The sequence below is a fragment of the Stegostoma tigrinum genome, chromosome 29, assembly GCF_030684315.1.
Source record: "Stegostoma tigrinum isolate sSteTig4 chromosome 29, sSteTig4.hap1, whole genome shotgun sequence".
Lineage (NCBI taxonomy): Eukaryota > Metazoa > Chordata > Chondrichthyes > Orectolobiformes > Stegostomatidae > Stegostoma > Stegostoma tigrinum.
Window position 1 is genome coordinate 38,909,836 of NC_081382.1, and position 12,071 is coordinate 38,921,906.

At 41.8% G+C, this 12,071-nt stretch overlaps 1 protein-coding gene across 9 annotated transcripts in view; it reads left to right on the forward strand.

Annotated features, from left to right (window-relative positions):
• gpsm1b (G protein signaling modulator 1b) overlaps nucleotides 1-12,071 on the forward strand; it is a 233,111-nt gene that overhangs the window by 63,757 nt on the left and 157,283 nt on the right. For 8 of the 9 annotated variants that reach the window (XM_048559204.2, XM_048559205.2, XM_048559206.2 and 5 more), the window contains one exon: nucleotides 9,471-9,692. In XM_048559204.2, the coding sequence (XP_048415161.1) occupies nucleotides 9,471-9,692 (222 nt within the window). Of the gene's footprint in view, nucleotides 1-3,851; nucleotides 3,876-9,470; nucleotides 9,693-12,071 lie in introns of those variants that run through there. The other variant, XM_048559208.2, reaches the window with a different exon arrangement.

Sequence of the window (12,071 nt, forward strand, 5' to 3'; positions counted from 1 at the left end):
ACTTCGGTGTGATTTGGACAAGCTGAGTGAGTGGGCAAAGCATGGCAGATGCAATATAATGTGGATAATAGTGAGGCTATCCACTTTAGTGGCAGAACGGGAAGATAGATTATTAACTGGCTGTAAGTTTTTGAAGTGGGGAGTGTGCAATATGACCTAAGTGCCCTTGTACACCAGCTGCTGAAGGTAAGCGTGCAGGTGCAGCAGGCAGCAAAGAAGGTAAATGGTATGTTGGCCCTCATTGCAAGAGGTTTCAAGTCCAGGAGCAGGATTGTCTTTCTGCAATTATACAGGTCCATGGCAAGTCATCACCTGGAGTATTGAGTGCAATTTTGACTGTTTTAGGACATCACTTCTGCTACAGCTCTCTCCCAAATCCAAACTGCAACTGATTTTTCCTAGCAAACATGCTCTCGGATAAACTGAAATCAGAGAACCCCCTTAGGATGCCTGGTATCGATGATGTTATAGCCTGCTCCAAGCAAACTTTTCGGATGCTAAGTCTCCAACGAAGGCTACCTACCTATTTGCCCTTTTCTGATACTATAAAACAATTTGTGTAACCCTCTTTTAGATGCTCAGGAAATCAGTGAAGCTCATCATCCGAATTATCGTGCCTTGCTAGCTGTTATACTCTTAAAGCTACATGACTTCAATCCTTTAAGTAGAATAGACTTCAAGGTACTTCAGTTGCATTTCTCCCATTTTGTGCTGTTAAACTTTAATTTCTGAAACTAAAAATGATTTAATAAAATACGTGAAACATGACCTGAACATTAACAACAAGAGTACGACTCAGAGAAACAAAGGCAAATGATTTTTATTGATTAGGGAATTGCAAAATGGTTATTGCTTACTTGAAGATCACAATACTCATTTAGAGTCACAAAGTGTTCCAGCATGAAAAGACGCCCTTTAGCCCATTGTGCCTATGCTGATCAGTAAGCACCTATCTACTGTATTCCCATTCCCCAGCACTTGGTCCATGGCCTCGTATGCTATGGCATTTCAAGTGTTCTCCAAATACAACTTGTGTTCCTGCCTTTCCCGTGTTTTCAGGCATTGAGTTACAGGTACCCACTCACCCTACTACCTTCAAGGATCTATGAACATGAACACCAAGAGCCTGTTGTACTCCTAGTCTCCTATAACTCATTATGTACTCCCTTGCCTTGTTAATATTTCCAAAGAGCATCGCTTCACATGTTGCACGGTTAAATTCAACTGCATTGTTCTGCCCATCTGACCAGCATGTTTGTATCTTCTTAGAGTATAATGTTTTCCTCCTTACTATTAACGCACTGTTAATTTTAGTGTCAATTGCAAACTTATGGATCAAACCACCTTTGTTTGTGTCTGAGAGACAGTAGGAACTGCAGGTGCTGGAGAATCTGAGATGAGGGCGTAGAGCTGGATGAACATAGCAGGCCGAGCAGCATCAGAGGAGCAGGAAAGCTGATGTTTTGGTTCTAGACCCTTCTTCAGAAATGGGGGAGGGAAGGGGATTCTGAAATAAATAGAGAGGGGGGGGGAGGCGGATAGACGATGGATCAAGGAGAAGATAGGTGGAGAGGAGACAAACAGGTCAAGGAGGTGGGGGTGGAGCCAATAAAGGTAAGCATAGGTGGGGAATTAGGGGGTTTCCCGGATTGTAGAGGAGGCCACATTGGCAACAGTGGATACAGTATACCACAACTCTACATTGGGGAAACTAAGTAGAGATCTGGGCGACTGCTTTGTGGAACACCCATGCTCGGTTCGCAACAAACAATTGCACCTCCCAGTTGTGAACCATTTCAACTCCCCCTCCCACTCCTTGGACAACATGTTCATCCTGGGCTTCCTGCAGTACCATGATGCCACCAGAAGGTTGCAGGAACAGCAACTGGTATCTCACTTGGGAACCTTGCAGCCCAATGGTATCAATGCGAACTTCACAAGCTTCAAAATCTCCCCTCCCCCCACCACATCCCAAAACCAGCCCATCTTGTCCCCGCCTCCCTAACCTGTTCTTCTTCTCACCTAGCCCCTCCTCCCACCTCAAGTCCCATCTCCTCTACCAGCCTCATCCCGCTCCCTGGACTTACCTATCCCTCTATCCCTATTTATTTCTGAATCCCCTTTCCCTCCCCATTTGAGGAAGGGTCTAGACCCAAATCGTCAGCTTTCCTGCTCCTCTGCTGCTTGGCCTGCTGTGTTCATGCAGCTCTACACCTTGTTATCTCTGTGTCTGTATTCTTTTGTATATTGTTCCAACATGAGTGCATGGGAGCCTCTGGCTAGACCAGTACTTTTTGCCTACCCCTAATTGCCCAAAGGGCAGTTAAGAGTCAATATATAGGCCAGGCCAAGTAAGGATGGCAGATTTTCTCCCCTTAGGAGGTGAGTGTAATTGGTTTTTGTTGACAGCCGACATTGGTTTCATGGACTTCACTAAACACTTAATTCCAGCCGTTTTTTATTCAATTGAATTCACATTCCACCATCTACCATGTTGGGCTAGGCCGTCTGGATCATTACCTCCCTCTTAATTTTTTGGACAAAAAACATGCATGTAAAACATCCAGAGCAGTAATTTTATCCTGAGCGTGATAAAGTAATTTTACATACCACTTTTTTATTTTGGGTGTATGGATCTCATTATTTGCTACTTCATCCAATGGCACGTTTACTTCAATCTTCATAATAAATTCTGAAGTGGAATAATTATTCAATAGTTCTGCTAAGTTTCAGAACATTACTTGTTTAACTCTTGCCAGCTGTAATCCCATTCAGCCTTCCTTATTCTTGTATTGATGAGAGAGGACCAGGTTTTAACAATGATGACCTCCTCAGTGCAATCTCTCTTGTATTTCCTCGGAATTGAGCTTCTCTTGCGTCAGAAGATGATACATGTTTCTAGGTGAATGACTGGACAGTAATGAATCGATGTGGCTCAGGAAAAAGTGTGAGGCATGAGACATTACATCCATCAAGCTGATACTTGTTGTGCAAACATCCCCTAATCTGTGTCACAGCCACTGTTCATTGTCCACTGCTATGAATATCCGAACTATTATTTTTCTCAACATTATTGTGTTGAATTTTCCAATGTTCACATTTTTTGAGGTCATGTGATGAGCATTAGTTTGTTTTTGTAATTGTTGCAATCTAAGTAAAATTGGATCAAAATATACGGTTGGAATTCAATGTTTCCCAGTTATTAAGCAATTCACATGAGGTGATGACTTTAAGAGTTAAATGTGAGCGTACAGGAGAGGGAAGGCACAGCATGAATGATCAAAGATGTAGCACGTTCGGTTGTATTAAACTTTAATTGCCCTGCCCTGGCTTATTTCAGACGAGGGTTGTAGAACAGTTCTTCCACTTTGTGCACACTTGCATTCTGTAATTAAAAATACAGGGTGAGTAAAAATTGTGTTGCAAATGTTGGTTTTTCATTGCAGTGGGTATGGTCTGTTTCACTGCTGTCTCAGCCCTAGCAATAGCACCGATTGAAAAGGAAGCATTGTTCCAACCTCTCCATTTAATGGGATTCAGACAGTGGAAAATGAATGTTGTCTGACTTTTGTGTTTTGATTCTTGGGCAGCCCAGGGTATTTCGCTGAAACTTGACATCTTGATTTGTTTTCTTTTGAATTGCATAAACCAAACTCCACTGGATTTGCAGGTACGTGAAATCTTGAGTAACACTCACTGCATCTGGAGGGTTGCTATGGAAACTCGTGATGGTTATGTGGTGTGTTTGCATGACGTTGGAAGCCTCTGGATTTTATTTTGAGAGGTTTTCAGCCAGCGGTATCTACAAAGAGCAGCTTAAACTGCACACATGCAACACCGGGCCTGTGCGTACCGATTGTGCAGTTAGACGCACTGTGAGTACCTGCACCACTCTCTGTACTTGTTTCACTCATCACTCAGTACAACTTCCGATATCTGGTTTGAAAGATAAATAATTTGTATGCAGTAAATATGGTTGAATATGCTACCCACCATCGTGTTTACAAGTCTCGTCCATTTCCACAACATCACCTCTGCCTTGAATTGTAGCATCACCTGTCCGGCACCCGCAACTTCTGCATCCAGTGGATACTTGTTGGTTCACTGACTATTTTCATTCCCCTTTCCTCTTAATACTTTTTAAACACACATTTTGAAAATCACTTTTTAAACCTACTTTTCATTTTAAAATCATTTTTAATTTGACTCAGAGCTATCTTTTTATTGCTCTATGTTTTGTTTCTTTTCCCCTTTCTTCAGTATTTGACTCCTAATTTTGAAGGGGTCCATTTAAATGCTTAGTTTTACTCTGTAACACTAAATTCAAATGTTGCAGTTACTTGTAATTTTAAATAGATTTTTCATTTTTGCACAAGGAATAAGTTTGAATCATCAGGTGTAGGTTGTACCTTGAGTAAGTGAGACTTTCAGAATAAACCTTTAATGCCAGCAATGTGTTCTGCACTTGTGTAGGGGTGTGGAGCACAGAAGGGTCTTTGGACTCAATGTTAACCCTGCTTTCTCTTCATGTATGTTGTCAAACCTGCTGAGTTTCTCCAGTAATTAATGTCTTTGTTGCTTATTTTACATTTACTACATAGTCCTGATTGTATGAAATGAGTTTGTACCGTTCAAAACGGGATTTAACAGTATCATGAGAGCTCAGCTGCTCAAGGGTTGATGCGCAGGAATAGTGCCTTCACAAAGAGACGGAGTGGGAGTCCAGAAATCTCTTTCCATCTGCCCTCCACATTCCAAAAATGCAAAACACTTGTGTTTCAGGAGGTGATTTGGAAGGGTGGTGGGGTTTAAAGCTGAAATGAAATTTTTGTTCATCCAGGCTGTCAAAACTTAATAGCAAGGCTGATGGATACAGTCGGGTCATATACGGTGTACTTGAATCGCAAATTATTTCCTCCTTGAATACAGTCATTGAATGGTTGCAGTGTTGTGTGTCATGCATGTGATGTCTTGTTGCAGGGGCAACTCAGCTTCAATTGAATGTGCCTTCTACCTGCACTTGGGTAGTGTGTAGTGTAGTCTGGATTCAATACATTTTCTGCTTTATTTTTCAAGAAAACATTTCTCCTCCCATGTGGCCTTTTGGTTCGTTTGTTCATGACCTTTAAATTCTGTTGCTGTTTATAATTGTTCTTTCGCCACGCTGTATGCAGATTCTTACTGTGTGCAGTACATTGGAACATCATGCAGTGTCATGTAAATACACATTCTTTCTTCAAGGAATTGGGCTAGAAGGGGAAAGCTTGTGAGAGACGCTACTTGTTTCAGGCAGGTTGACAATTTAATGTTCTCTGCCAATATGCAAAGTACTGGCCCTTTCAATGTTTTTACTTGCTCATTGCAAACATTTCAGTCTTGACTCATAGCTCGATTACCCTCAGCTTGATTTAAGACTGCTAACCAGGCCACACCTACAGTGGAAGTGCTAAAATGTTGCAGAAACTGAAGGGGCAAGAAGATAGCAGTTTAGGGTTTGTGTCTTCAAAATGTGCAGACTCACCAAGGCAACCACATTTGTAGTCTTTTTCTTCTTCTGGTTTGTGATATGCTATTTTGGAAAAGAGAGTCATGGTGCAGAGATGTGTGATGTTGTCTGGTTGCTGAGTTTTTCATGGCTCTGCATGCCATACAGCACTTCTAAGCAAGTTCTTCGTTGGCTGTAGTGTTGTGACGTTATTGTTGCAGTGTCAAAATGCAGCAACCAAATGATGCACAGGAGGCTGTCTCAAAACAGCAATCCAATAATGACTAGATAGCCTGATATTGACTGTGGAGCAACTATTAACTGGGACACAGGAGGGCCTCCCCAAAGTTTGTGTGAAATAGTGCCATGGGACATGTTAGGTTGCGGGACATTTTAGGTTGCATTCCATTTAACCCCTCTCCTGAAAGATGGTCCCTCCACCAGTGTAACACCTCTCTATAATGCAATGTGAATGTTGTCCTTGACACTTGTATCTGGAGTGGGGTTTGATCTCAAAGCCTGTGAATCTGAGGAAAGTGTGTTATCCACCGAGTCATGACTAACACTAGGAATTGATAATGTCACACTAATTGGAATCAGACTAGTCCACTGACTCTGAAATTTTTGTGGTGGTCTCTCTGTAAAGGAGGGAATGGAAGTCTCTGGAAGATTTAACTGTTTCAACCTTTTTCTTATATCAGAAATGCTCTTACGTTCGATTGAATATCTTTTTAATTGATCTGAGTCTGAATTATATTCATCTGTTCACTGATCTGAATTTGCTGTACTTGATTGCTCAAGATCCTGCAAGTTATCAGAAAACTGACAACATACAAAAGTTTCTAGGTGTGGACCTAGGTTGAGAACATGTCTAGAAATCCTTCATTGCTGAGATATTCCTAAGGCATTTAAATAAACATGTTTCATACTTAGAACTAGTGATAAACCAGATATAATCATCACCTTTCTGTAAATTTTATATTATTGGCAGATAAATTGAACACAAGTCAAATTCAGTTCATTTTCTCTCTGTGCTCAATGTTGGCATGAGAGCTAAAGTGAAAGACCATGTTTAATTTCTTCTCTAAACTGTCACTTGCCTTGGGATTAATTTGCCTTGCCTTGTCAATGTATACTGACATTGTTGTTTGGCTCTCCCTCAGTCACAGCTTTCCTTATTTCATTTTAGTGCACAGTTTCAATTGTAATTTGCTTGAAAATGAAGTAATCAATTATTATGGCTTTCTTGAGGGGAAGAAAAGGGAATTTTATTACTGTCTAACCTCAAGTGAAAAAAATGGAATTGCAGCAGGAAATAATTTTAACAGGGAGTGTGTCTGGTAAAAGTAGAGTGAATAAAGGTTATAGAATTAAAAAGTCCTTCGAATTCATGAAACCACTGCTGTGCCTTTTGAAGTACTTACAGACTTGTACCCTTACCAGTGGAATCTACATATTACAACACACAAAACAGTTTTGAGGAATTTTCACCAGACGCGAAACATTGACTCTGTTTTTTCCTGCACAGATGCAGCCAGACCTGCTGAGCTTTTCCAGCAAACTTGTTTTTGTTCCTGATTTATAGCATCCGCAATTCCTTCGCTTTTTATTTTAATTTATATATACCTTTTTGAGGACTTGATGAATGAATGGTTTTGCCAATTTGCCTTTTAACCAAGCAGAGAGTTCCCAAGATGAAGAGAAAAACAGACAGAGGGTGAGGGAGAGAGAGTCTTCCAGTTATTGCCTGCAAATCAAATTTATCTTCTCTCTACTCAGCTGTTCAAAAACAGCGATTGAGATATAGCTTAGAATGTATTCCTGAGTCCAGCTCCACTGTTCTTCAAAGCTTGCTTGCTGGCAGCTGAGCCATCATTTCCCAACATGAGAAATGATTATAAGTGTGAATTAAAATGGGTAATGCACATTTCTTGATGCTGATTCATTTGCCTGGTTTCTGTGCCTTCAGATACAAATGGAAATGTCGGTGCAGCTTCTATGCGAACCTGGCAAAGCTCACCCTCATTTGGTGGTCAGGTAACCAATGTGGCTGTGCATCTTCGTTTCCATTAAAATGTATTAGTCCATGGAAGGTTTTTGGTATAACTGTCAGATGATGGAAATAAAACTTGAACGATGTTAAATATGGACTGACATAATGCCATGCATAATGAGACACTGGTCAACATTTTAGACATGAATATTTCTGTGAAAAGCAAATTAACAGATCTAACATGATTTCTTAAAGTTTTCTTGGTATTCATTTTGGAGAATTTTGAAGCCACCAGATGCCTGTGTTTGTCAAATTCCGGCCTCTTGAATATACCCAATTGCATCTGCACTGTTAATGGCCATGTCTTCAGTTGCCTAAGCCCTATGCTAAGCGTTCGTCCTCCCTGCGCCTCTCGGACATGTCTTGAAACATATGGCCCCTTTGACCAAGCTTTGGTCACCTGAATATTGCCTTAAGCGTTTCACAATATGTCATCCTTTTGTTTTATGATGTTCTGCTCTTGTATGATTTTGTTACCTGTGAGGCGCAATAGAATTGGTGTTTGAGTTAAAGCAGTTTCTAATCCTATCTTGATGAAAAATTTCTTGAGAGTTCTTCCATCAAGAGTATGCTGAGTTAACACCTTTACATAGCCATTACTTTTGCCACAACTTTGCCTTGTTTATTTCTTTGGGACTCTTGGTGAGAGTTAAAATCCTGAGGGGACCATCTACCCACTGGTGCAGGCACTTGATAACCATGCTTTATGTATGAGCCCAGGCAGTGATTTGTCAGTTGCCCATTCCAATGAATTAAAGTATCCCAACAGCTTCAATTCTATCTGCCCTCAGCTACACTGAGATTCTTGGGTTCGATTTTGGCCATTGGTCAGCAGTGAGAATTCCAACTATATTTTCTTTCCAGACTGCCACTCTACAATCCACACCTTCCCAGCCTACCCTTTGCCACGCTCCCAGGCTCCATTAATCCTTTAGTCAGATGGTTTTGAGTTCAAATGTGGTGTGTTTACTGCATGTCTAAACCAAATTATGTAAATACTAACTAGGGTTGTTGATGTCATAGTAGAAGCAACTGAAACGTTTATGTTGCTGTTGCAAATGGTGGGTTCTCCTCCAAGCCACCTGCTAATTTGTAATGAAAATTAATCGCCATTCCTGGGTCAAATAATGGGACACCCTCCTTAAGAGCATTGTGGATGTACCTACAACCCTGCCCCAATGAACTGCAGTGGTCAAGAAGGCAGCTTGCTACCACTTTCTGAAGGGCGCTTGAGTAAATGTTGGCCCAGCCAGCGACGCCCGCATGCTGTGAATGAGTTTGTTCTTAAAATCATGTCCAGAGCTAGTTTAAAGGCACAGTTTTCATGATTGAGCATCTGACTCAAGCTACTTGAATTTAAAATCAACGTTCAAGTACATCTGTATAATTTCTCCGTTTGGTTTCTGAAACCAAAACATCTTCACCCGTCTCTTCCTTAATGCTGACACCCTTGACCAAGAATTTGGACATCCTTCCTGCCATTTCGTTATTTGGTCATGCCCGTTTTGCTGGATAGTACTCCTGTGCTTGTACTAGGTTAAAGGCACTGTATAAATGAAAGTTCTTGTTGCTGTGCAATAAAGAATTAGCAGGCAGGTTGCAGAGTTTTTGATGAATTCACTGTAATGGAACATAAAAAAATTTGGTGGAGTGGGGGAGCAGGAGGAGCCTGGAATACTCAAATCCAGAGGAAATAAAGCTATGGCTGATGGTCTCTGCAGTGGATGAGTAGAAGAGAGTGATCATGCCGGACATTGTGTGTTCAGAAGTTTATCTTCGGGTCAGTACAGTTGCGAAAACAGTGGTTTAGCTGTGGGCAGTTGCTGAGGAGAGGGACTGAGCAGTCTTCACAACTGAGAGAAAGGTGACGATGTTTCAAGAGTATTTTTGTAACACGTTCATGTCTCTTTTTTTTAAAAAAATGCTAAATAGAATGGAGGCATCGTGTCTTGAGCTTGCCCTTGAAGGGGAGCGACTATGTAAAGCTGGCGATTTCAAGGCTGGAGTAGCATTCTTTGAAGCAGCCGTGCAGGTTGGGACAGAGGACCTGAAGACTTTGAGCGCCATCTACAGTCAACTGGGCAACGCATACTTTTACCTGAAGGAGTATTCCAAAGCTCTGGAATACCACAAACATGACCTAACACTAGCCAGGTGAGTCCAGTGTAAGATTAAGTTGAAAATGATTTACACCTTGATTCACGGAGAATTATTTTGCGAAAGTGCAGTGTCCTCCGGAAGTTATGGTTAAGACGCACTGTTGATCAAATTCCCGGCCTATCTGTGCATGGATCTTTTGTATGGCTCCTGTTTTTGCCCTTAGCTGGCTTGCGTATGCCCCTAACAGTTTCTGCAATGGTGCGGTAAAAGAACAATGCAAAAGCTACTTTTAGTTTTGCACTTTTGCTCCTGTTGCAAATATGTGTTGTAGTAACATAAATGTATCTGTGTTTGAAGGGCACACAAATTACTGGGTACTGAGTTTAGTAAGAACTGTGAAATGTGCTCATGCCCAAAGAAAAAGGCACTGACTGAGACAAACAGGGTCCAAATAGGGACAAGATGACGAATCAGTGGTTAACATTGCTGCCACATGACAGCAGGGGATCCAGGTTCGATTCCATCCTCGGACGACCGTCTGTGTGGAGTTTGCACGTTCTCCTCCTGTATGCATGGATTTTCTCCAGGTGCTCTGGCTTCCTCCCACAGTCTAAAGGTGTGCAGGTTAGGAATATTGGTCATGCTAAATTGCCCATAGTATCCTGGGATGTGCAGGCTAGGTGGATTGGCCATGGGGATTGCAGGGTTACAGGGACAGGATGGTGGCATAGTTGTGGGTGGGATGCCCTTTTGGAGGCTCAAAATGGATTTGCTGGGCTGAATGGCCTGCTTCTGCACTGCAGGGATTCTGTGATTCTAAAAGAAAAGTTTCTGCCCTTATAGAACTGGTCATTATCATCTGTATGTGTTAAATGAACATGTAGAGGTAAATTTATCATGGACTTATTTGTCAATAGGTTTGCTCTCTTATTAGAGAGAGATGCCTGGCAGTAGTTTAATCTGAGGGTCACTGCACCTCGGATGAGGGGAGAGATTGAGAAGCAGAGTCCTTCATGGTATCCTGAGCCAATACAGGAATTGAAACTACGTTATTGACATCACTTGGCATTGCAACTAGCAGTCCAGCTAACTGAGCTGACTGACCCTTGCATGAGGCATCTTTTGCCCAATGGACCTACTGCAGAGAAATACCCCATCAGCCTACTGTTGATGAACAGCAGAATGATGGAGGGGTTGTTGATTAAGTAACACTTACCAAGGAATAACCTGCTCACTGAATCCCAGTTCCTGAACTCATTATCGTCTTAGTCCAAAAATGGACAGAAGAGTTGAACTCCTCAGATGAAGTCGGTGTCTACCCTTGACATGAAGGCTGTATTTGACTAAGTATGATATCAAGACATACCGCACGACTGCCAGATAACTAACATCTCTAATAAGAGATTCAAACCATTGCCTGTAGACAGTTAATGGTATTATGGTTACTGAATTCCCTATTGTTGACTACTTGGCAGCTGCCATTCACCAGAAAGTGAAATAGGCCAGCCGCGTAAATACTGCTGATACGAGAGCAGATCAGTGAGTAACTCCTGTCCTAACTCCCTCAAGCATGTCCACAGTCTGGGACGTGTCCATCAGTAGTATGATGGAATATTTCCTCATTTCTTAGATGGGTGCATCTGCACCCATCTATCAGTAGGTTGACACCATCCAGAGCAAAGCAGTCTGTTGGTAAAATGTCCACAAACTGACTCCATTACTGATGCACACTGCTAGTAGTGTGTACCATCTACAGGATGCACTGCTGCAACTTGCCAAGATTCCTCCAATACTACCTCTCAAACTGTAACTACTGTTGCTGAGAAGGACAGGAGCAGTAGGATTGGAACTCGAGCTGGCAGTCCTGTGTCGTGTTTCATCTGACACGTGTTCACTTTGTAGTGAGAGGATGGTCTAGTGGTATTAATGCTGGCCTATTAACCCAGAGACCCAGGTAATGTTCTGGGGATCCTGTTTCAAAATCCCACCATGGTATTGGTAGATGGACAAAATTGAATTTGCTAAAACCTGGACGACTGTGAGCCTGTTGCTGAATATTGGAAAAAACCCCACTGGTGGAAATCTGTCATCCGTACCTGGTCTGATATACTTGTGACTCCAGACCAACTGCAATGTGGTTAACCCTTATCTTCGCTCTGGGCAGTTAGGGATGGGCAGTAGGTGCTGGCCCAGCCAGAGATGCACACACCTTGTGAATGAATAAAACAAACCCGTCCCTCCAGCTTGTCAATACCCTTTTTGTGCAGATACCGTGTAAGCTAATTGAGATCAAGTGGGTGCAAAAAGAGAGAAACATGGGAATAATATTAAATTGAACTGCCTTTTTAAAAAAAAAGTTAATAAAACAAAAAGGATCCTTTTGTTTTGAATTTGTTGACATGTGAGCTTTGTTGGTGAGGCCAGTATTTATGA